The sequence below is a fragment of the Oratosquilla oratoria genome, chromosome 12 (assembly GCF_046742065.1).
Source record: "Oratosquilla oratoria isolate Oo_2021 chromosome 12, ASM4674206v1, whole genome shotgun sequence".
Taxonomy (NCBI): Eukaryota; Metazoa; Arthropoda; class Malacostraca; order Stomatopoda; family Squillidae; genus Oratosquilla; species Oratosquilla oratoria.
Window position 1 is genome coordinate 62,692,588 of NC_134788.1, and position 26,367 is coordinate 62,718,954.

General features: G+C 42.8%; 1 protein-coding gene and 1 long non-coding RNA gene across 2 annotated transcripts; both read right to left on the minus strand.

The window, feature by feature from the left end:
• Positions 1-7,973: 7,973 nt before the first annotated feature.
• Positions 7,974-21,378, minus strand: LOC143030839 (uncharacterized). The gene is made up of 3 exons (XR_012966937.1): positions 21,269-21,378; positions 9,168-9,401; positions 7,974-8,500 (listed from the first exon to the last, which is right to left on the minus strand). It is a non-coding gene; the product is annotated as an uncharacterized LOC143030839 (long non-coding RNA).
• A 1,919-nt stretch (positions 21,379-23,297) lies between these two features.
• On the minus strand, positions 23,298-24,578 carry LOC143030451 (uncharacterized). Its single transcript, XM_076193600.1, has one exon. It carries the CDS (start codon positions 24,576-24,578, stop codon positions 23,298-23,300), a length of 1,281 nt encoding a protein of 426 aa, XP_076049715.1.
• Positions 24,579-26,367: the final 1,789 nt, after the last annotated feature.

The window sequence follows — 26,367 nt, forward strand, 5'->3', positions numbered from 1 at the left end:
GATTTCTTGATTATCAATCATTGTTGCAGTGTTCAACTGTGATTTTGCAGTGAAGGAAAGGAGGGGGAAAGGGAGGGAAGGAGACAGAGGAAGAGAGGAAGACAGGTAGGGAGGTGTTTGATAGTAAGAGAGGCAAGAGGCATAAAGAGAGAGTGTTTGTGATGATGTGTTTCCGTTTAACATCACAAACTCCTCCCCATCAGGAGGCTGAGACAGTGCCCCTTACGGTGGACCTTGTAACGTGGAATCTAATGAACTATACCCCGAGCAGAGCTCGAATCGTCATCATCTCTACCTTCGTCGCACGTGATATGGTGTAACGTCACAAACTCCCCCTATCGGAAGGCTAGGACGGTGCCCCTCACAGAGGACTTTGTACTGTAACGACACCCTGACCCACTTGGCTAGCGAGATACAAGAGATAACACATTATAATGCCAACCCTTAGGGCAAACTTGTGACGACCAAGATGGTCAAGGAGGTCCGTAGTATGGCGCGTTACCTGCCGCAGAAGGTCTGGATCTGCCTTGCGTAGGGGCCTGACGTTCTTGAGCGTGAACTCCGTCAGGAATGGAGTGAAGTCCTTCGTGCTCCTGGGTAGGAGGGCTAAGTCGTCCTTCTTCGCAACGACCGAGTGACCGTTGTCAACCAAAGTCACCAAGAACTCCTCCACTTCCTCCTCCTTTTCCTCTCCCACTTCCCACAGCTTCTCTTCCAATTTGCTTTCCTGCCACTTCCCTTCCTGTTTGTCATCCTGCTGCACCTCCTCTTTATGTTCCTCCACCACAGGAGGCACAATTCGCACTTGTTCCCAAGTGTCCTCGACCTGGAGTCCAGAAATCTGAAAGAAAGAAAAGAGACCACAAAGATTACATAATTACCTAGTTATCTCTCCGCATCCAGTTTGTTCTTAAAATTGTGCATAACTTTGATGTCTACTTTGTTCCAGACATCAATCACTCTGTGTGGGAAGCTATTCTTTTTCAGGTCTCTTCTGTAACTGTCCTTCTTTAGTTTCTTTTCATGTCCTCCATTCATTTGTTTGTTGAAATCATACAAAACATTGGAGGTAGAATTAGATATTTTGAAGAGGAAAGAGCAGGGAGAAGTTACGCCTCCCATAAGTCAAAACTTGGGCCTAGCCCAGACGACAGTCTGGACGGTGTCGAAGAATGATGAGGCTATAAAAAAAGCTGGGGAGAATGCAACGCATCTGCTGAGCAAATTGCTAACAAAACACGGTTGGCCAATAATGGAGAAGATGAAAAGGTTGCTCAAAATGTGGATCGACGACCAGAATTGTCAAAATATGGCTCTGTCTTTGAATTTAATCTGTCAGAAAGCATGGTCTATTATTGAAGGACTGAAGGTAGAAATGGGAGTGGAAGACTTTGAATTTAAAGCAAGCAAAGGGTGCTTTGATAAATTCAGGCAACATTCAGCTCTCCGTAATATCAAGGTCACAGGTGAGGCTGCTGTAACCATTACTAACCATCACCTACCACGCACGTGATCCACATGCTTGCAACATAGTGAGACTACCCTCTTGCTTACCTTGCATTTCCCAGAACATACATCTAATGCAGCCCATTTCAAGACAAACAAGATATAGATACCCAATGTCACCAGACTAACCTATTAATAATCCTATTATAACTGCCCTATCATTTTACTCATAAGCTAACATATATCACATACCTAACAACACCCACCAACTATACGACTAACCTTCATATATAAAACTGACCCCAATGCATAGAATTGCGAGACCAACGCCTTTACCTACAACAACCCACTAACCCCCTATAACACCTATGTCAAAAACGCCAGAGCTGGGTAGGTCAAGAGCCTAACAGCCAGAGCTAGGTAGGTCAAGAGCCTACCAGCCAGAGCTGGGTAGGTCAAGAGCCTACCAGCCAGAGCTGGGTAGGTCAAGAGCCTACCGGCCAGAGCTGGGTAGGTCAAGAGCCTACCAACCAGAGCTAGGCAGGCCAAGAGGCTGCCAGCCAGTTGTGCCCTAGGTCAAGGCCTGGCACGTATTATATTTTGCCCATAGGGCCCATTTGTACCTTGTAATATTTGCAACCAGATTGCTTCATTGTTAATAGAAGAAACTCCGCTTTTGGAGTTTATCTCGCCCGCATTAAGTCCTCCTTATGTAACCACAACCATTATCGGTTACACTGCTAGTGCCGACAAAGAGGCTGCAGACAAATTCAAGCCAGAATTAGAGAAGTGCATTGAAGAGAAAGGGTACAGCAAGAAACAAGTTATAAATTATGATGAAACAGGACTTTAGTGGAAGACCTACATTGACAAGGAAGAAAAAAGTGCAAAGGGGTTTAAAGCCTCTAAGGACCGCTTAACCCTGTTACTTGGAGGCAATGCAGAAGGGGATTTGAAGCTAAAGCCACTCCTCATATACCATTCAGAAAACCTGAGAGCACTCAAGGGGTTACTGAAGCAATGCTTACCTGTGGTATGGAAATCAAATCCAAAGGCATGGCTGACCACTTCAGTTCACCTGGACTATTTTACATCATATCCGCCTCCAACTCTTAAAGAGTATGCATCAGCTAACAACATTGCCAACAGATTCTTACTGATAGTTGACAATGCTTCCAGCCACCCAAGGGCTATGGAAGACTGGGCGGATAATATTGAGGTGATGTTCCTCCCCCAAACACCACAGCTCTGATCCAACCGATGGCTCAGACAGTCATCAAGACATTCCAAGATTATTACCAATGGTGAACCATGCAGCAACTGATAAAGGGCACAGATGGGCCGGGCAAGCCCACTATCAGAGAATGATGGGAAGTCTTATAACATTAAGCATGCCTTACATAACATCAAGTCATCTTGGGATGAAGCGAAGAACTCTACCATGAACTTGGCGTGGAGTAAAGTATGGCCAGAATGTGTGCATAACTTCCCAGGCTTCGCTGAAGACAACATCGGTGTGATCAGAGATGACATCATAAATCTGTTACATAAGGCTGGCTTTGATGGAGTTAATGATGATGAAGTTCAAGATCTTTTGGAAAGCCATGGTAAACCTCTCACAAATGATGAACTTAAAGAGACAAGGCATTACAGGAGGCAGAAAAAGAGGGAAATGAGGAAGAAGAGCCTGTGCATGTCAATAGTGATAAAGGGTGTGTGTACAAAATACCTTGCAAATCATGTAATCAGTTTTATGTTGGTCAGACTGCTAAAACACTCACAACACGAATCAATCAACACAAGAAATACGTTAGAGAGGGAAACCAATCTAGCGGTATATTCAACCACATGAACCATTTTAACCACCCAGTTGACTGGGATAACGCTAAAGTCATCACATACAACAACAACATAACAGAAACAAATTTAATTGAATGCAGTTTGATCAAATCTAGTAAGGGGATATGTTAATCTTCATCAAGGTTTGTACAAATTAGATAGTTTTATTTCTCATGAAATTTCAAAATTGTTTAAATTGTAATATAAATTATGAGCAGTTGTCCCATACTTGTTGGTTACCAGGACGGTCCAAACGTCCGTCACATGTACTTCTTCCACTACCTCTCCGAATGCCCTCTTCACTATGTCATATATTCTGTACCTTGTTTCTTCATTTTATAATTCCTTCTTTGTATCTGCACTGAAGATGTAATTATACGAAAGCGCTCTGCTTCGTTAGTTTACTTTTCCTAGTGGTTACTTACGCATTTGTGAACACACGCTCCTAGTGTTTTTATTGCATATACAGGTAGTTCTCGATATATGCGACTTCGATATATGCGAATTCGCGTATATGCGATTCAAGAATTTGCACCACTTTTCGATATGTGCGGGGATATATTCGAAGATATCCGATTTGACTAAAAAAAAAATAATAATAATAAAAATAGTCGCGGCCGATTATTTTTTTCAAAATACCTATTATATATTTGAAGTTGGTGCGCATAAAGCCGTGTGGTAACACTGGCTGCATCAGCTAGGTAGAGCTGGCATCACTGCGGCGTTATCACAACAACAACACTGGCAGCTGTACAGACGGCATCGTCTTAGGCATCCTTCCTGTTTCATAGGCCAAACCATTGTCTTTCTGCAGGTAATTAAGCTTTTTTGATACACAAATTAATTATTTTTTTCACAAACAAATTAATTTTTGATACTTATTACTGCCCCAATTAATTTCGTCAATTTTCACTCTCTGCAAGAATTATCGTTTATTCTCCGCACTGGATAAACTCTAAGCAGTAAGCCTGCCTGTGTATCTCCAGAGCACATCAACAGTCAGTTTAAGCGTAGCAAGCAGTCTGAAATGTGAATTGTAAACAGACTGATTTTTCAAACAGCTGAAGAAAATACGCTTGGCGAAATAAGTGATGTTTACGGTAGCGTCTTTTCCCGAGGTTAATACTTACATGTCAGGAAGTGTTGATGTTGCAGAATACCATTGCCTTGTGCTAAAATGTATGTAAACATATATGAGATGCAGTATGTAAGCCCTTTGCCAAAATAAAATATATAAAAAAAAAAAAAAAAAAAAAAAAAAAAAAAAAAAAAAAAAAAAAAAAAAAATCAATCCGAGTTGAGAACATATCCCCCTTTTTCCCATAGGTTCAATAGTTCGATATATGCGAATTCGTTATATGCGGGGGGTCCGCGGAACGGAACCCCCGCATATAACGAGAACTACCTGTATATATACAGGTACTCCTCGTTTAACGACCTACATGGTTAGCGACGATGCGGAGTTACGACGGGCTTTATGACAGACGTTTAATGTAAATCTCCCGAAGTTACGACGTCGTGTACGATAATTAAGTTGGCTGAGGCAAATTTGTATGATGTTATAATTTAACTTGTACGGTGGATATTAGCTGTAAGGTAAAGTGTTCTGAAGCTTATGTCTACATTACCATCCTGCAAGCTGCAAAAACTACCTGGGGTACAGTATATACCGGCAGTGGTAAATTTCTAGTTTCGACCATGGGCGCAATATAGCAATAGAAAATTAATTATCAATTTTGTAAATTATAATGTATCAACGTAATATGCAATTTTGTGAGCGGAAAAAAAAGAAGTGCTAAAACAAATTTCGTAAGTAACGAAGTCATGTCGGACGAATGATACACTATGTTATGATAGATGCCGATGTCGAAGAAATAAAAGGATGATAAATTCGTCTAACCTAAACTAACCTGACCTGTGTTTGATAAATCATTACCTGCAAATTAAATGTCATCCGGCTCATCCTCGTTGTCGTCGTCGTGAGAGACGTTGGCAGACGACAAGATGGCGTCCCAATCCTATGATACCAACTTTGTTCATTAGCATGTTTTCTTGTAGCATGGTATTTTTTACTTTCATTTCTGCCCACAAAATTGCATATTACGTTGATACAGTTTAATTTACAAAATTAATAATTAATTTTCTATTGCTATATTGCGCCCATGGTCGAAACTAAAAAAATACCCTGGTATTCAATATGGAATGTCAGCATACGCGGATTTGGTCATATACGGTAATTTCAGGAACCTAACCACCATAAATAAACAGTAAATAAAGCTTTAATGTACTGTATAAAAGAGGGAAAATACACGAAAATAAAGATACATGTATTGCTGGACATTGTACATACAGTACATGTACGTATAGTATACACTTTCGCTTAACGACCAATTCGCTTAACGACGGCAAAGCCGGTCCCAATTGTCGTCGTTAAACGAGGAGTGCCTGTATATATACACTCACTATCCGAGTTACGACCTGTGCGACTTACGTCCACCCGTACTCACGACCTCATTCAGCAGATGCCTACATGCACATATTATGAGTTTACTGGTTTACTGTACGTTTGCACGTGGCGTCCAGCATCCCGCACGACAGTTACGGCAGCACAGCACAGCATCTCACCAAGGTTGCGCTGTCTGCCATAATTATGGTATTTCTACCATAATTTAGTGTGTGTCTACCATCTACCATACGATGTCTACCATATACCATAATTTTACTGGAATTGATATTATACCGTATTTCGATTCCCAGTTCCCACCGATAATCAGGGCAGGTGGGAATGGTCAGAAAGGGCAGTTTTGCCAGATCGGTGATACACGCTTCCCCGAAAGCCAAGACAGAGAGTTGGTTTACAGTAGTCCTGCATTCGTACTTTTCATTCTGGTTCGAGTTCTCTATTGGTCGAAAGTCGAAAGCTGTAGTGTACGAACATGGATACAAATAGCTTTAACCCAAGTCTATGATATTCCTGGAGTTCTGAAGTATAATATCTTATATTCAATAAGACAATATATCTCACTGTACTATTCCATGCATAAAATATTTATTTGATGAAATAACGTTATGCTATGATTATCCTTCTTTTCTTGCGAAGAGAGACCGAACGTTTTCGCATGGGAGGCGACGATTGAGCCCAGTGCATAGAAGCGAATCTTGTAATTGTTTTCATGTACATTTGAGGGAATTATTTTAAATGTTATTAAGCCTTTATTACTTCAACCTCTTTTTATTAATTATGCCTCGACCAGCAGATACCAACGGATCCCCCATGGTGCCTCGCCAGACCTACTGCCTGATCTTTCCCTCGACCGTACGCACAAAGAAAGTGTAGATGACGTGCAACCAAAAAGTGGATTTTAATTTTTTTGTTTTTTACATGCATATTTTCTATTTTTTATATTTTGTATCTTTGTGTTAATTTGTATTTTCGGTCTCTAATAAGAATCCTGTGTAATATATTTTCTTTCTTTACCCTATCCTATTAATTTATTATTTAGTATAACAATCAAAGAGTATTGGATATTTTGCATACACTGAGAATGTTCTACAATGAGGCCACAAACGAAACATTTGAGCTGGATTTACGCTCTGCATCATATGTCCTTGAGTATACACCTCGAATGTATACGGTCCGAGTTACGACCGTTTCGACTTACGACCGGTTGGTCGGAACCGATCTAGGTCGTAACTCAGATAGTGAGTGTATATACATATATATATATATATATATATATAACAAAATAATAAATACATAGATATATCAGCAGCTTTTTCCTCCTTACAAGGGAGGTGGTCAAAGGTATAAATCCACTCCCACATAATAATAATAATAATATATATAACCCTAAAAATGCGACAATGCCCAAAGTGTGTCCCAGGAATCACACTAATTGAGCTAATGTATGGCCCATGTACACATACATATACCAAAGGGTTTCTCCCTTACAAGGGAGGTAGCCAAAAAACAAAGGCACAAAAACCACTCCCACCCATTCCATCCCTATCACACTACACTCCCCTCCACTCTATTCCCTCCCTCTTATCTTGGCACTTCCTGGATATGCACACAAACAAAAGTCTCCACTGAACTTACCGGATGAGGCATTACTGCCACCTCTCTTGGTATCCAAACCCTTACGGTTCTTCTTTATGACTTTACCTAAATCTAAGTTCTCCGCCCCAGAACTGGAGGCTGTCGTCTGCTGGGGTAGTGACTCTTGTGGGTTATGGGAGGAACGGGGGATACTTTATAGATTTACTGTCGACATGAAGGGGTTAGGCGAGGTGGCAGAGGACAAAATGGCTGAGGGAGAGGAAGAAGAAACAGGAGGAGGGGCGGGAGAAGCCTCATGATGATGAGAGGAACATTTTCCATCGGAACCGCTTTTGCTCAACTTGTCTTCTGCCTGACATTTGATCGTCTTTGTCGGAGGGCACTGGTTATGTCGAGAAGAAATGTCTGGGTCTTCTGTGCTCTCCCAACACTTCAAGGCAGGTTTTTCAGTATTGTTCTAACTAAACAAATCCACAAAGGACTCTTCATGGTCGTAGAATGTCAGTCCGTACTTAGCCTTCACTGCCTCTACACAAACAACTCCTGCACCTTCTCGCACAGCAACCTCGGCTCTGTCGTAACTATCGGCGGTTTCTTTCCCAGGGTCTATCATTTCTGGGTTCCTGACGTCCTTCGTGTTCTGGTAATAAGAGATCTTCCCCAGTCTGGGCTGCATCGTGCGGAACGTCAGTGGCCCCGAGTGACTCGTCAACACTGTAGCGATTATCAACACCCTGGCTGAGTTCCTCGATGCCTGTGTTCGCCAGGTTCTGGTCACCATTTCCGTTGGATGATAAGACTATGACGGGTTCCCCTACGAATATGAATGCCTCAGGATTCAGTTCTCCCCCTCCTCTTACTGTCCCTTCAACGGGTTCCGCAAGGCAACCAATTCCTTTTCTTCCTCTTCCTTCCCTTACCCGTTCATCACATTCCACAGCACCTCGGCCAGCCTCAACTACAGCAGAAGCCTTTTCAGCCTCTCACACTACCTTTGGGGTATGGAGTACTCACTTTCCTCGGCAAGAATTCCCTCAAGGTGTTGTGCCCTTTCTGGTACTCCATGGCAGCCACAAACATAATGCCTCGGGAGCCCTTGATGTATACCCGGTAGTTACGCAAACTGATGCCGATTAAGCAGCTCTCACACATCCACTGTGGGGGAAAAATACGTGAGAAAAGATCCATGTGCATAAAATATATGCAAGTATAAAATCACTTCGCCCTTTTATTGTATGATATGTAACTTCATCATTTTTTATGCAAACTAGTTGATTTTTCTGCATTTTATCTCATGATCACTAACACTGGCCCATTGCTTCTTTTAATTCATAATGAAGATGGGAGGGAGGGAGGGAGGGAGGGAGAGAGGAGGGGAGAGGGAGGGAGGGAGAGAGAGAGATGGGGGAGAGATATGGGGATGGGGGGGAAAAGGGGGAGAAATAGGGAGGAGAGTAGGGGGAGATGGAGAGAGAGGTCAAGTGAGAGAGAGAAGACAGAGAGGAGAGAGGAGAGAGAGAGAGAGAGAGAGACGAGAGAAAAAGAGACAGAGAAGAGAGAAAGAGACAGAGAAGAGAGAAAGAGAAGAGAGACAGAGAAGAGAGAAAGAGACAGAGAAGAGAGAAAGAGACAGAAAAGAGAGAAAGACAGAGAAGAGAAAAGAGAGGAAGAGAGAGAGAGAGAGAGAGAGAGAGAGAGAGAGAGAGAGAGAGAGAGAGAGAGAGAGAGAGAGAGAGAGAGAGAGAGAGAGAGAGCACAAGAGAGAGATGGGAAGCAACACTGAAGACCTATACCTTCTTCCCTCAGCACCTGGAGGACTCACCGCGTCCTCATCCCTGCAGAAGTTGACATACCAGGAAGGTCACGAGGCATCCCCTCTACCAGCACTGCTGCTCCTCTTGGCCCTGCATGGGCTCCTCCTTCCGAAGGACAACCTCGCGCCGCCAGGGGATCTCTCGGGGAGACCACCACCGCCCTCCAAGGAGGAGGACGCTCCGGAGGAGAAACGCACACAGCGGATGGTTCTGTAGAAGCCGCACAGCTGAACCACCTCACTCTGAAAGTCACCACACGTAATTGCACGATTCAAATGATTAAGACGAAGATGGGAAGAAAAGGGAAGGGATTATGTAATAAGTATATATATATACATGGAAATAAACTCCACCAAAAGGACTTGAACCTTTGCCGTAGCGACTGCTTATTCTGAAACAAAGGCGATAGCATCAAGCCACCCAGGCCGTACTATAAAAGGAACCACCCGATTCTCGACCTGGAGGTTCCCCGATGGTACTAGGCCAGCTCGGTCTCTATTCTAATTTCACCGAGTCTTTATTATGGCGAGCCCTCCGACAAGTTGAGTGTCATTTTGACAAATGCTATTGCTTTTGTTTCAGAATAAGCAGTCACTACGGCAAAGGTTCAAGTTCTTGTGGTGGAGTTTATTTCCATTTGTTAAGACGAAACACAACACACACAATATATATATATATATATATATATATATATATATATATATATATATATATATGTATATATATATATATATATATATATATATATATATATATATATATCATTGACTTTTTCCCCCCTACAAGGGAGGTAGCCAAAGTCAACAGCATAAAATCCACTCCCACCCATTCCAACCCACACACTCCACTCCCATCCACCACCCCTCCCTCCCTCTTTACTTGGCTCCTCCTGGATGACGGGTCATCCCTGCATCTCACCCACTGTCCTGGGTCAGAAGCAGTGTCGCAAAACATAGCACATAATAACAATAATAATAAATAATATATAAAATGGTAAAATATAGTACCAGAGAACATTATAATAATAATATAAAAAATAATAAAAAATAGTACCAAACATTAAGAGAGGAAGAGATTTGCTGGAAAGGTACGATGAGGGCAACGGATGACGGGGGAGTAATAATATTTGCCGTTGCCTCGAGATTCACCGACTGAAATCCCGCAGACCCAAAACAGAAAGAGCCCCTTGGGTTCTCCCTTACAGAAACATTTGGAATGTTGTTCGTATTGTATCGACAAGAGATGTTTTCTACGTCACCAGATGGTAAAAGGAAGAAGATAAGGAAGGGAGGAGGAGGAGAAGGAGGAGGAGAAGGAGGAGGAAGAAGATAAGGAGGGGAGGAGGACAAGGAGAATGGAGGAGGAGGAGGATTAGGAGTGGAGGAGGGGGAAGAGGATAAATAGGAGGTGAAGGAGGGGAAGGATGTGATGATACGAGGAAGAGAAGAGAACTAGAAGGAGGGGGCAGAGGAGGAGAAGGAGGAGGAGGAGGAGGAGGAGAAGGCGGAGGAGGAGAAGGCAGAGGAGGAGGAAGAGGAAGTGGAGGAGGAGTAGGAGGAGGAGCAGGACAAGGAGGAAATGGAGGAGGAAGGATGACAATGAAGAGAATGAGAAGAAAAATGAGAAGAATGAGGGAGAGAATGAAGAGAATATGGAGTAGAAGAATAATGAGGAGGAGGAGGAGGAAGAGGAGAGCTAGCTCTCATTACGTAAAAAAGTTGGAGTGAAAACAAAGTTGATACGGAGAAATCCTGGGCCTGGTCTGGGGACCAAACATCAGCCTCTCAAGGCTGCACCTCTGGATAGAGGTGAAAGTTTATTTATTTTATTATCTATATTACTATATTTATTCATCATTATCATTTTCCTTATCATACCTAGTTATGGACCAAAAGGTCTCCTGTTTGCATGGTCCTCCTTTGTAATCTTTTGTAAAGACAGGCAAGACCTCCATTTGCAGGTACTAACAGTCAGTCACCAAATAGAAAATATACATACGAACTGATGCACACAAATGAAAGGATCAGCGAGTTGGCACATAGCTTGTGACTTAATTATTTTACTTTCTAACATGCAAGGATATTTAATTCTTTATTCTTGTGATCTTAACCCATTAAACTCCGATGACAAGATGTCTTGTCATTTGGTCAAATAAAACAAAAAATCATAAAACACCAAAATGTTTGATCAAACACCAGAAAAATATGACGTCAGTCCTCGCTTCGCTCGCTCGCTCGCGAGCGAAGCGAGGACTGACGTCATATTTTTCTGGTGTTTGATCAAACATTTTGGTGTTTTATGATTTTTTGTTTTATTTGACCAAATGACAAGACATCTTGTCATCGGAGTTGAATGGGTTAAGAGCATTTTTCTTCTTAAAACAGAATTATTTTCATTAAAAAATTTATAATCTAAGAATAGAAGGATAGAAGGGGTCGCTGATTAAGTGAAGCGGCCTTGCTGTGGATGTGCTGTGTCTTGCTACACTGCTTCTGACCCAAGGCAGTGGGCAGGATGCAGGGATCACCTGTCATCCAGGAGGAGCTAATATGGGAGAGGGGAGTGGAAAGGGCAGTAGATGGGAGTGGAATGGGTGGGAGTAGGTACGTGCCTGCGACTTGGCTACCTCCCTTACAAGGGGGAAAAAAGCTCTTGGTATATAGATGGATAGATAGAAGAGTATAAGTCTTAATTTGCGCCTTCATCGCCTCCTCTCGCATCCTAAGCATGTCAAAACGACTTACCCTCATATATTCAGACTAAAATACTCTGAACATTTGGTGATAAATTGTACAGTTGCAATTAATTTTTCCCTGTTTAGCATCACAAGCGGTGGAAGCTTCCTGACACGGACCTAATCATAACCTCTGTTGTTAAGTAAGCCCTACATGATTGATATTATTGTGCAATATTCTGTATTTTACAGTATTACAGAACACTGGCCCAACACCCTCTGCCATTTGGGTCATGACTAATACGTGGTTCCAGAGATCACAATCTCCTATCCCATTATGAACCATCCCTACACTGTCAACAATCCTGTATGATACAGAATATTACACAATAATATTGATCATTAAGGGCATGTTTGACATTGTAACAGACAGGACCTACACAAGGGGGGGGGGGTCCAAGAGCTAAGAACAGCCCCATGGCAACCACGCAACATCCGTCGCCACCTCGAGGACAAGTGCTTTCTACAATTCCCAGTCAGACATACACTTTCATTGACACACACACACAATGTTTGGATAAAAAAGGAAATGAATCCCGAGGAATTAGAAAAAGATAGGGAACTGAGAAGAGAGAATAAGGAAAAAAACAAGAAAATAATGGAGACTGAAAAAAAAAAAAAAAATTGGAGAGTGCTAGATCCGAGACTGAGAAAATGGTACATCAGAAAAATGGAAACTTAAACCAAAGAAAAGAAGAAAAAATTAAAAGTGGCATATACAAATATGGATGGTATGATATCAGGATTAAATGAATTGAATGACTATCTATCAATAGTATAACCTGACATGATGGGAATTGCAGAGGCAAAACTGAAAGGTCCAATACAATCAAGTACGGTGGGACAAGGATTATACAATATTTGGTCAAAAAATAGGACAGACAAACAGGGGGAGGAGTCATGATATTGACTAGAAAGAACCTAAATGTGATAAAGGCAACAGAAGGAAAAGATAATGTGGAATTAATCACAGTTAAGGCCAAAAACAGCAGTATGAAAAGTAGAAGGTTTACAGTTGTTTATGTGCCACCAAAAACTAAGACCCGGACTGACAGCAAACACTCAAAATTACTAGAAGATACAAAGAATGAATTAACTGAGACACTGAAATATAGAGAAAATATAGTGATTATGGGTGACTTTAATGAAAAGGAAATAAATTGGGAAGAATTTACTATGGGAGGTGGAGACATACTCTGGGGAAATGCCCTACTGGATATGACCAAAGATTACACATTGACGCAATGGGTTAAAGAAAATACTAGATTTAGACAAAACGAAGAACCATCGAGACTAGATTTGATATTCACTTCTGAACCAGAAATAGTGGAAGAAATAAATTATAAAACACCAATTGGGAAGAATGACCACATACTAATAGAGATCAAACTTAAGGAACAAAATGTGGTAAGAAGGAACAAGAAACAGAGAGGGAAGACTGATGTACAACAAAACTGATTTTGTAAAACTTAGTAAATTTTTCCAAAATGCCTGTTGGGAAAAATTTGCAAATAATGAAAAAGACAGAAGAGAAATGGAACATTTTCAAAGAAATATATAGAGGGAACAGACAAATATGTGCCTAAACGGAAACAGAAAAGGGAGTACATAAAGTGCTGGTATAATAAAAAGTGTAGCGATCCTAAAGACAGAAGAGACAAAGCTTGGAAAAGATGGAAGAGACGAAAAAAAAAAGAGACCAAATGGCAAACATACATTAAGCTGAGAAATGAATACGTAGACACAAGAAGAGAGGAAAAAAGAAACTATGAAAAAGATTAGAAATGGAAAGAGTGAATGGTTTGAGGTAAAGGTGGGGCTTCGTCAGGGATGCATTATGTCACCCTGGCTGTTCAACTTATACATGGATGGGGTAGTGCGAGAGGTAAATGCAAGGGTAGTGGGTCAGGGATTGGAGATGGTTAAAGAAAAAGGAGAAAAGTGGGAGGTGAGCCAGCTGTTGTTTGCGGACGACACTGCGCTTGTGGCAGGATCGGAGGAGGGATTGAGGAAGTTGGTGACAGAGTTTGGGAGAGTGTGTGATAGAAGAAAGCTGAAGATAAATGTGGGTAAAAGTAAGGTGATGAGATGTACAAGGGGTGAAAGTGGCAGCAATCTGGAAGTGAGCATTAAGGGAGAGCAACTGGAGGAAGTGGATAGTTTTAGATACTTGGGTGCAAATGTGGCAGGAAAAGGTGGAATAAAGGTGGAGGTAGAATGTAGATTGAGAGAAGCGAGTAAATGCCTTGGTGGATTAAAAAGTGTAATGAGGAATAGAAATTTGGGAATGGATGCTAAGAGGAGACTGTATGAAGGAGTGATTGTACCAACAGCACTGTATGGAGCAGAAACATGGAACATAAGAGAGGAAGAGAGAAGGAGCTTGAATGTGTTTGAGATGAAGTGTCTGAGAAGTATGATGGGGGTTACTAGGCTAGAGTGAGAAATGAGGTGAGGAGGAGAACTGGGGTGGAAAGGGAGTTGGGAGATAGGGTTGATGAAAGAGTATTAGGATGGTTTGGACACATGGAAAGAATGAGTGAAGAAAGACTAGTAAAGGAGGTATGGAAGGCAGATGTGGAGGGAGTGATCATGAGGGGACGTCCTAGGATGAGATGGATGGATGGGGTGAAGGGGGCTTTGGGGAAGAGGGGAATGTCTGTTGAGGAAGGACGGGAGAGGACAGAAGACAGGGGTGAATGGAGAATGGTTGTATATGGATTATGTTGTGATGCATGAGGTGGAATGGACAGGGGGATGGGGGGGTGAGGTAGTGTGTGTGAGCAAAATTTTGACGCAGCCCGAAGGGATTTCTCCCCGTCTTCTCCTTTATATGGGGGGACGGAGAGGGGGGGTCGCCAATTTAATGAAGCAGCCTTGCTGTGGATGTGCTGTGTCTTGCAACACTGCTTCTGACCCAAGGCAGTGGACAAGGTGTAGGGATGACCCGTCATCTAGGAGGTGCTAAGATGGGAGGGAGGGTGGAGGGGTGTGGAGTGTTTTCAGGGATGGAATGGGTGGGAATGATCTTATGCCTTTTCCTTTTTGGCTACCTCCCTAGTAAGGGGAAAAAAGCCTTGGTATATGTATTTTACCTAGTTGTATTTTTAAACTCGTGAATGGTTTTTGTGCATACTATTTCATTATCCAGTTTGTTCCAAGTGTCCAAAACTCTATGTGGAAAACTGTTTTTCTTCAGTTCTCTTCTATAGCTATGTTTTCTTAATTTCTTTCCATGTCCTCTTGTGTTTCTCTTGTCCCAGTTTAGTAATTCTTCTCTATCAAGTATCTCTGTGCCTTTAATGATTCTGTAGATGGTCAGTAGGTCTCCCCTCTCTCTTCTTTGCTCCAGTGTCGGTAGCTCCAGTTTAGCCAATCTCTCCTCGTATGGTAGGTTTGCAAGTGCAGGTGCCATTTTTGTAGCTGCTCTTTGGATACTTTCTATTTTCTTTATGTTCTTTTTGGTACTGGGGGACCACAATGTCGCCGCATACTCTAGTCTAGGCCTTATCAATGAAACAATTTTTTTTTTTATCATGTCTTCGTCCAAGTAAGAAAATGCCACTTTTATTGATCTTAGCAAGTTGTAAGTCTCTCCGACAATTTTGTTAATCTGTATATCATAGGACAAGTCGTTTGTGATAATTACTCCCAAGTCTTTTTCGGATCCTACTTTCTTTACTTCCTTGGTTCCAATTGTATATTTTCTTGATATTCTGTTTTTGCTTTTTCCAAACTCGATTATGCTACACTTCTTAGTATCAAAATCCACTTCCCATTTCTGACTCCAGTTCCATACCCTATTCAGGTCTTCTTGCAGTGCTTCACAGTCCTTATCAGTTTCTACTTTCCTTAACAGTTTGGCATCATCAGCAAAGAAGCTCATGTAACAGTTCACGCCCTCGTCCATATCATTCATATAGATAGCAAACATTATTGGTGCCAGTACAGATCCTTGCGTACTCCACTGATCACCTCTTTCCAATCTGAATATTTTTCTCTGAGCACTACTCTCATCTTTCTACCAGTCAGGAAGTCCTCCATCCATTTTAGTACGTTCCCTTGTATTCCTCCTATGTGTTCTAGTTTTTTTTTTAGTCATTTTCGGTGTGGTACTTTGTCAAATGCTTTTTGCAAGTCTAGGAATGCACAATCAGTCCATCTGTTTCTTGCACTATGTCTATTAGTCTTGAGTAGAAGCATATTAAGTTTGTGGTGCATGATCTATATGTATGTATGTATAAAAAAGACATAATAGCAAAATGCAAAGATCAACCTAAATTGGTATGCAAATATGTAAACAACGAACTAAAACACAAACACAAAATAATAAAACTGCGTGAAGGAAATCAAAAATACAGTACACAGAAGATGTAGAAATGGCCAAAGTGATGACCATACACTTTAAGTCTGTTTATACAACTGAAAGCTCATAATTGTGGGATGATAGTCAACAGGAAGAATCCCCTAAAATGGAAGAAATAATGGTGACACACAAAGAAATAAGAGACCAAATAAAGGAACTCGATGTCAGAAAGTCACATGGGCCAGACGGAATAGTGAACTGGATATTAAAAGGATGCATAGATGAACTCACTGACAAAATACACAAGATAATTGACTTCTCACTCAAAGATGGAGAATTACCACAATACTGGAAGAATGCTAATATTGTACCAATATATAAGGGAGGATATAAAGAAAATCCAACAAATTACAGACCAGTATCCCTTACAAGCACAATTGCAAAAATATGCGAAAGAGTTATTAAAGACAAATGGACTAAACACTTGGAAAAGAACAAAATATTAAATCCCAAACAATTTGGATTTAGAAATGGAAGATCATGTACTACAAACTTAAGATGCTTTTACTCAAGATTGCTAGACATAATACAAGAAAGAGATGGCTGGGCAGATTGTGCCTTCCTGGACCTACAAGAGGCTTTCGACAAAGTACCACACAAAAAACTTTATGAAAATTTATCTAGTAAGCTCTGGATTGGCTCTAATAATGTTTGCTATTTACATAAACGACATGAAGGAATTAAATACTACATAAACTTCTTTGCAGATGATACAAAACTATTGAAGAGAGTGAGTAACAAAGAAAACTGTAAATCTTTTCAGGGAAATCTGGACAAAGTCTGGAACTGGAGTTAAAAAAAAAAAAAAAAAAAAAAAAAAAAAAAAAAAAAAGCGAATTTAAACATTGAAAAATGTAGTGTAATGGAATTTGGAAAAAGCAAAAATAGGATACCCGGTAAATCTAAAATTGGAACAAAAGAAGTTACAAAAGTAAATTCAGAAAAACTTAGGAGTGATCATTTCAAATGACATGCCACAAGACAAACATGTAAACAAAAAGGTTGGAGAAACCTACAACCTATGAAGATCAATGAAAGTGGCCTTTGACAATATGGACTAGGAGGAGAGAGAGAGAAAAAAAAAAAAAAAAAAAATAGAAAGAATTCAAAGAGCACTAACAAATATGGCACCAACACTCAGTAGGCTGACATATGAACAAAGATTTGACACACTAAAATTATCTCTGGAGCAAAGAAGAGAAAGAGGTGATTTGATATCCATATATTGAATTATGAAAGGGATGGAAATCCTTGACAGGGATAATCTACTTGAATGGGACAATAGAAATACAAGGGGACACAAGAAGAAACTTAAAAAGAACAGTTACAGAAGAGATCTGAAAAAGAATAGGTAAATACACACACAATAGAATATCAGAGCAATATAAAATCGGAACTAAGGAGGTAAAGACAGCGGGATCTGAAATAGATTTGGGAGTAATTATCTCAAATGACTTGTCCTATGATAAACAAATAAACAAAATTGTCGGAATCCTATAACTTGTTAAGATCAATAAAGTGGCATTTACATATTTGGACAATGAAATTATTAAAAAAAAGTCCAGAGAGCAGCCACAAAAATGGCCCCTGCACTTTCAAACTTGTCATATGAAGAGAGACTGGCTAAACTGAGTTACAGACTCTGGAGCAAAGAAGAGAGAGAGGTGACCTGCTGACCATCTATAGCATCATGAAGGGCACAGAAATACTCGAGAGAGGACTTGTTAAGCTGGGACAAGAGAAACACAAGAAGACATGCAAAGAAACTCAAAAAACATAGTTATAGAAGAGATCTGAAGAAGAACAGTTTTCCACATAGAGTGGTGGACACTTGGAACAAACTGGATGAAAAAATAGTGTGTGCAAAAACCATTCATGAATTTAAGAGCAAACTAGACACTGTGAGATACAAAGGCGGGACACCATGGGCGTAGCTCCCCTTCCTGTAAAATACAACTAGGTAAACTAGGTAAATACATACACAAACATTGCTGAGGCAGTGCAATTTAGTATAGCTCAAAGCTTTAAGATTCCTTTAGATAAACACCTAAGAAATATGCTATAACCTGCCATTTATCTTCTTTATTAGTTTATTATTATTTATAATTTTTATATATCATCATCTATGTTTACTATTTATTTATATAATTTATCTAATTACTCATGTATTCACTTTTTTTTTTTTTTGCATCCGACCTAGTTATGGACCAAAAGATCCCATGATGACATGCTCTTCCTTTGTAATCCTTTGTATTCACACACTGCGTACTTCTTTCCATCAGTATTTATAATTAATCATTAGGAAGCTCACTGGCTGAGCGGGTTTGGGCATCATTATTTGCGGTGAAGGTCGAGGGGATGGCGGTTCGAGCCCTGTCACATGAGAAGTTGAACCATGGGCATTATGGTTCGTTTTATTCCACGCTACAAAGTCCTCTGTGTGGGGCACTGTCCTAGCCTTCCGATAGGGGGGAGTTTGTGACGTTATACCATATCATCATCATTATTAATCATTGTAGGCCTAATCATACTTGCGGAAAACTTTGGTCAATTTATAGTTTCACCCAACCAATGATTTTGATATGTGGCTTATGTGTTTCTGGTGAGAAATGTTGTGATATGAACGATGGTGTACATCATTTCCATCGCAAATGCATACTTTTCAAGTAATTAAATATTGAAATTATGCACTTATGGCTACATCTCCCCAACGATTTGGGGGGACCTGTGGGAAATCAGGGTTTTTGGGAGGGGAGCACTATTAACTCGAGTAATGCTCGTTGCCAAACAGGTATAAAATGAACAAGAACACTAAAAAAACGTATAAAAAAACATAAAATTCACCTTTAAGGGTGGGAATGGCACTAGGCACAGCCATATTTGTTTACCAATGATTCGAAATACTTATTGATATATCCACTAGACTTAGCGAAGCCAACCGCGCATGTTGGTCAGGAGCGCTACCAACGAATCGCTAAATTTTTCACTATATCCGCTAAATTTAGCCCAGTCTGCCCGCACAAAAGTTGCTAACCGTAAAATAGGGAATAAATGCATGAGGCTTGGAGAGGACCAATCGTTGCGAATTTGTGTACAGCTAACCTAACATAATGTAACATAACCTCAACTTAACTAAACCTAACCCAACCTTACCATAACCTAACCTAACAACGTAACCTAACCTAACAACATAACCTAACCTAACAACGTAACCTAACCTAACCAACCCTGACCTAACCTAACCTAACCAACCCTCACCAACCCTAACCAACCTTAACCTAACCTAAGCAACCCTAACCTAACCAATCCTAACTTAACATAACCTCAATCTGACCTAGCTTGGGGGCTTCGCCCCCAGACCCCTCCAATCCGCACAACAGCACATTTAGTAATGTAACTTGTGGTCTCTTAAACATATAACAATTAGTATGTGTGTTTATGTGTTAGAACTAATAGGCAATAAAGTAAATGGTAAGCATATATTCCGGAAAATAAAAAAACATTTCCGAGCTGTTTGGCAACGCACGTTACTCGATTTAATAATCCCCCACCCAAAAAACCCCGATTTCCCACATATCCCCAAAGATCGCTGCGGAGGAAATGTAAGCATTAGTTGAAATATCAATTACTTGAAAACTATTTGAGATGGATATCAACATATCTCAGCAGAAACACATAAGCCACATTAGAAAAACATTGGTTGGGTGAAACCAAAAGCAAGAAATTTAGCGATTCATTGGTAACGCTGCTCAATAATAACAAACCAAGAAATTTAGCGATTCGTTGGTAACGCATTACCAATGTAGAGGATATAGCGATAAATATTTCAAATCGTTGGTAAACAAATATGGCTGTGCCCCGGCACCATCCCCACCCTCAAAGATGAAATTTATGTTTTTTAATATGTTTTTTTTTTTTGTGTTCTTGTTCGTTTTATGCCTGTTTGGTAACGAGAATTACTCGAGTTAATAGTGCTCCCCTCCCAAAAACCCCAATTTCCCACAGGTCCCCCTAAGTCGTTGGGAAGATGTTGGCATAAGTGCATAACTTCAATATATAATTACTTGAAAAGTATGCATTTGCGATGGAAATAATGTACACTATCGTTCATATCACAACATTTCTTACCAGAAACACATAAGCCACATATCAAAATCTTTGGTTGGATGAAACTATAAATTGTCCAAAACTTTTGACTGCCTTGGGGCCTTTCAAGGGTTTTTACTGCCATGCAAAACTTCTTTTGACTTTCCCGGTAACAGATCGTACAATTCCCCTGTAAATGCTCTTTGGGGCTCTGAAGTCACTAATGCACTTAAAACAATTACTCCAAAGCAGGGGATGTTACTTACTTATTTTCTTTTTTAGATAACAAGACACCGCTGTTACTATTAATTTATCATTTGTTTCTTCATTGAAGTAAAGGAAAGGCGAAAAAATCTACCTATAAATATTTACATTAATGAAGTAAATACCTACCCAAATCTGTACAGAGAAATTGTTCCCATATCATATGAGCAAGTTTAACAATAGCCACAAACTCAGCAATAAAAATCAAATAAATTTAAAATTAACAAAATACAGCTATTCATATAAATGTGCCATAAACCTAATTCTAAAATTGGACAAGACTGGATAACCTTCCATGTACAGCTCTCATTGATAACTGCAACCTCTCCCATTTTTGTACAAAGATTTAAATCGAAATAATTTTACTATTGTACCGAGTCACCAGTCGAAAGCTGGGTCAATGCAACCAATACAGAATTATTCACATAAATATTTCTGCATTGTATTACTTTTACATGTAAGCCAAATCAGTGTACTATTCTCACTTTTCTTCCTATATTCAGCATTTGAATCATGACTTTAAATGTTTACATTAATTGATCGACAGTAACTGGTGACGGTCCTCCATGATTTGTATACAAATTAGTTCCATAAATTTTCAGCTTAGTTGATAATTATTCAACTTTCCGTTACCTATTGTTGATATCGCTATTTCTTACCTATGCAATATCCGGGGGAAGGTTTCCAATCTTTATGCTACGATATTTGTACCATTTTCTTTCCATTTTGAATAATATAGTAGCCTTCCACCTTCCACTTTCCATCCGACACACTTTCGCCTACTGTGTTTCAATGCGTAATCGCATTTGCTGAAAATGCAACGTTTGATATATGAAATTGAATATTTCATAAATAGTTTTCACTGTGAAGAAATACTTGGGAAAATAAGAGGATTTATTTATTAGACTGAATAACATACCGTGACAAAAGTAAAATAACACACACACACACACACACACACTAAATGAGGAAAATACATGGAAAAAACGAACAATTTAGAAAGGGCAGATGGAATAACAAATTTTGATAGAATATGAGAATTCTTTCAAAGAGCAGACTTGGGAAGGATACACAAAGAGGAAACGAGAGTAGAAGAGAAATGGAATATTTTGACAAAAATCTATAAAGGAGTGGAAAAGTATGTTCCAAGACAAAAACAAGAAAAAGAATATATAAAGTGCTGGTACAACAAAAGATGTAGGGAGTTAAAAGACAAAGGGATAAAGCTTGGATAAAATGGAAGATACATACTAGTTATAGAAATGAATATGTACAAGTGTGCAGAGCAGAAAAGAGAAAACATGAGAAAGATGTCATAGAAAAATGTGAAGATCATGTGATCAAAAGTACTTTCTTGTGCGTCGATGACGACGGTTCTTCGGTTTCGGTCGCTCCTGGGTGGGTCCTTGCCTTCCTTCGTAACACACACTCCACTGCGCCTAGTCTCAATCTAGCCTAATTCCCTTCCTCCTAACCATTAATACTAGCCTACCAGATCCTCCTTTGTGTATACTTCTCTGACACTCACATTCACCCCACCACCCACGCGCGGTCCTTCCCTGGCACTGGCTCACCCACGCCGACGCGAGGGCACTCCCCCCCTCTGGTGGGAAGGGGGATACCAGCGCTCGTGCCCTTTGACTCCCTCCCCCCCAAGGAGGGGGAGGGGTGCCAGCCGTCCGTCCCCGTCCGCGCCATACACACTCACGCTGCCACCCCCCCCCCCTTGATCTCGAGATCAACCTACTCCTCGTCTTCTCCTTCCTCTACATCATAGTCCTGCAGCCACCTTGGCGGGCGTCTTTCGCGGTGGGGTCTCCGAGACACCCCATCCTCATTCGTTGTCGCTCCGTGGCCTTCCTTCTCATCTTCTCCTTCACTCACTACCTGCCGAATATCCAAGATATGCCGCGGCACTCCCTCAACAGAAACATTGTTCCGGGAGTTCACCTCCGTCACTGTCCCTCTTGTCCACTGTGACGTGCACTTCCTGTCCTTTGGTCTCACCCATACCTCCTCCTCCCCCACCTGCACTGAGGCGTACTGGGCCTTCTTCGGCATTGGCCGGCAGTTCCGGTCCCTGCAGCGGATGCCGCCAATCATATTTGAACACAGCCTTTTGCGGAACCGAGCGGTCGTCTTGGCCTGACCTGGGGGAGATATTATACCAGAAAACTGCCTCCGTCGGCGGTATTCGCGGCCTCTCAGCTATGGCCTTAATTGTACGATGGTGTCGTTCTACTATCCCATTTCCGCTCGGTCGGTACGCTGCCCGGAAGAAGCATCTTGTGTTCCACTTGTCCAATGTACCTTTCAGTGCCTGCCTCCGACCGAAACGCCGCGCCGTGCCGTTGTCCATCAGGATTTCATCCACTGGGCCCCATTCCAAAAATACCTCGTTCATCACCCGCGCAATCTCTTCTCCAGTCTCCGCCTTCAGTTCTCGCCAAATGCCGAACCGCCCTGGCCCGCAATCGACCATCGATAAGTATCTGGTGCCTTGATAGTGGGTTACGTCAATCGCCAGCCGCCCCCAGTTCTCTTCCACGCAGAGCTCCCCCGCTGAATGCGGTCTGGGGGCGGGGTCTATGGACTGACAGCGGGCACACGCCCTCCCCGCATGCCGCACTTCTTCCCTAGATATGTTCGGGTTAACCTTCCTTGCCAGGAACAATGACCTATGGACCCCTAGGTCATGCGTTTCGTGCAACTCTTTTGCACGAAAGGACCCAGCGGCGCACACCTCGAGCTTCTCCTCGTCCTGTTTCTTCCTTCGCTTTCAGCCAGCTCTTCTTTACTCTGGTAAGTGCGTCTGCTTTGTTCGTCTCCGAGGATACCTCCCTCACCCTCCTTATCTTCATGCCGAACTCGTCGATTAACTCTCTCAGAATCCCGAGGCGGCGCTTCACAAGGATCTCTGCAGCTCCTTTCGTGCGTACTTACTCTCTTCTCACCCGTCAGCACCGAGTTCATCCACCCCGCTACCGTGGCTGAGTCCGTCCTGATCTCGATCTCACGCAGCCCCCATTTCAGCGCCAAATTGATTCCTTTTATGACCGCGTCCAACTCTGACACGTTAATATGGTGGTAGTCGTCCTTCTTCCGCTGCCACGCTCCATCTTCGACTATCACGTCCCCTATCTCCAAGACGGCGCCGGTCGCGATACTAATCGCGTCGCACCATACTACGCCATGGCTCTGCTGGGGCACGTTCCACTGTCCTCTCACAGGATCATCGTGCATCGTCCTCTGGACAACGTCGCGTATCATGGTTAGCGTGTCCTCATCAACCTTCTCTCCCCAATCTTTCAATCCCATCCTCCTCTTAATGTAGCTGCATGCCGTACGGAGCCAACCGGCGATCGGGTAGTGGCCCACTAATTTGCCGCAAAGGGAGAAAAGTTCTCGCTTACACATTTCGTCCGTCACCTTCGGGATCTCGTTCCCTCGCCTGAACATCAGCGTTCCGGCCCCGTTCCTTTCCAGTCGCAGTCCCAACACTGCTCCTCCCTCCAACGGCTCCGGTTCCTTAGCTGTCAATCCGTACCGAGCCAAATGTTCCACCAAGCTCGACGTTGATACTATGCTATCATCCACCAGTATGTCGTCGAGGTACGAGTCAGTGCCCTTCTTCATCACTTCAGTCTTCCCCAGTACCGTCTTCAGGATTCTTGTCATGATCCTCGGGGCCGCCGAGCTGAGCCCAAAACCCAGTCTGGTCAAGCAGTAAATTCTCCCTTTGTATTTTACTAGCTGGTACTTCCATAGATTCTTCGTCACGTGAATTTGCAGGTAAGCCGCCCGCAAGTCTACAACGGCGGACGCCCCCCTCCTTCGGCGCCACCTGCGTAGGGTCTCGCTACACACATCTACAAAATCGTCGCCAGTATGACACTTCACAAACTGGTTCAGCTCTCGGAAATCCAGCACCGGCCGTACCTTGCTCTTGGTTGGCTGCACCACTGCCATCAAGGGCAGGATTCCGCCCTCCACTGGTTCCTCCCAGGGACTCAAGATTCCCTCCTCGATCCATCGCTCCACTTCGAGGTCAAAGTCTTCCCTCACCCCCTCTCTGAGGGTCCGCGTGTAGCAGTCGACTTTGTTCTTCAAGACGGGCGAGCTTTCCTTCGGATACCACTCTACTTCCCACTTCCGGCCGTCAAATTCCGCCCGGAAGTCCTCGTCCTCAATCGTGCACGGCGTCGCCCTCTCCCCAGGGTCGAGCTTCGGGGCAGCACCGCCCTCCGCGGCTCCCATTGCCACTCCTATGTCCTCACCCGGCCTCGGTCGGTTCTTCATCCTCCCTTCCGAGTCCCGCCTCATTCCAATCCGTATGAGCCCACCGATCAACGTGACTTCTCCAAGCTGGGTAATTCCGTCCGTTCCCAGCACCACGTCAATTCCCTCTAGAATCGTTCTAATGACGAGCACTCTAAGTCGTATCGGGATACCCTCCACTATCACTTCAATTTCCTGGTCGCCTTCGCATATCGTCTCTCTCTCCCGTCGACTGTCGTCAGGGCCACATCTCCCCGTCTGAACTCTTGAACTATGTCGGTCCTCACGATCGTGGTTGAACAGCCTGAGTCTATCAGCGCCCTCGAGCGTCTCCCTCTCACCCAGACATCCACGATCGGCATACGACTGAAAGGTGTCCTTACATTTCCTCGGCGGCCCCTTGCATGGTGGCCGCCGATTTCCCGTTTCCCTGACTGCAATTTTGGGCCATGTGCCCAGGCTGATTGCACGAGTAACAGATGAGCTCTACCTCCTTACAGTCCCTTGCAAGGTGACCCAGTCGCCGACATTCGTAACAACGGACCCGCGACATCCCACGCCATCCGTTGTAGTCACCCCCGAGCTCACCCGCTCTCCTTTCTCGGTAGGCGTCAGTGGCCACGGCTCCGGCCCGCGCGCCTTCTCCCGCCGAGAGCATCCTCCTTCGTGGCTGTTCTTTGGCTACAGCCCCCATCGGCCCTCCATCCTTAGCCTTCGTCAGGAGCCTGGCGCGGGCTATCAGTTCGCCCATGTCTGCCTTTGCTGCATTTTCCATTGCCTGCAGCCCAGTCGATATGTAATCTGGAAACCCATTCACGAAAGCCATTCTCACTACCATCTCCAGGCTGTTGCCTTCGAGATTAATCAGGCCTGCCAATCGCCTGATGTCATTGGCGAACACGTCAACTTGTTCTCCCGTCCACCGCATTCGCTGTAGTTTGCAGAACGCTTCGAAGGGACTCTCGCCAAAAACCTCCTGTAACCTCTCTTTCACCTCTCCCACATCCTTTTGATCTTCGGTTGCCATCTCCATGTAGACGGATAAGGCCACGCCCTCTAAATTTAGCGAGATGTAACTCGCCACATCCTTTACTCCCGTCAGCCGCGCGACCAATCCCGCCTTTGTTAGCCACACGGAGACATCTCCAACCCCGTCAAACGGCCTTAGGGTGACACTGTTCATCTTGAACGGCTCGTTTCCACTCGCAGGTGCGGACATTAACAGCTCGTTTCCACTCGCGGGTGCAGTAATTTTGGCGGTGCCTAGATAGCTTGTGATCAAAAGTACTTACTTGTGCGTCGATGACGACGTTTCTTCGGTTTCGGTCGCTCCTGGGTGGGTCCTTGCCTTCCTTCGTAACACACACTCCACTGCGCCTAGTCTCAATCTAGCCTAATTCCCTACCTCCTAACCATTAATACTAGCCTACCAGATCCTCCTTTGTGTATACTTCTCTCACACTCACATTCACCCCACCAC

Excerpts from the sequence above, each read along its gene's own strand:
- LOC143030451 (XM_076193600.1), bottom strand. The coding sequence starts at position 24,578 with ATGGCAGTGGTGCAGCCAACCAAGAGCAAGGTACGGCCGGTGCTGGAT.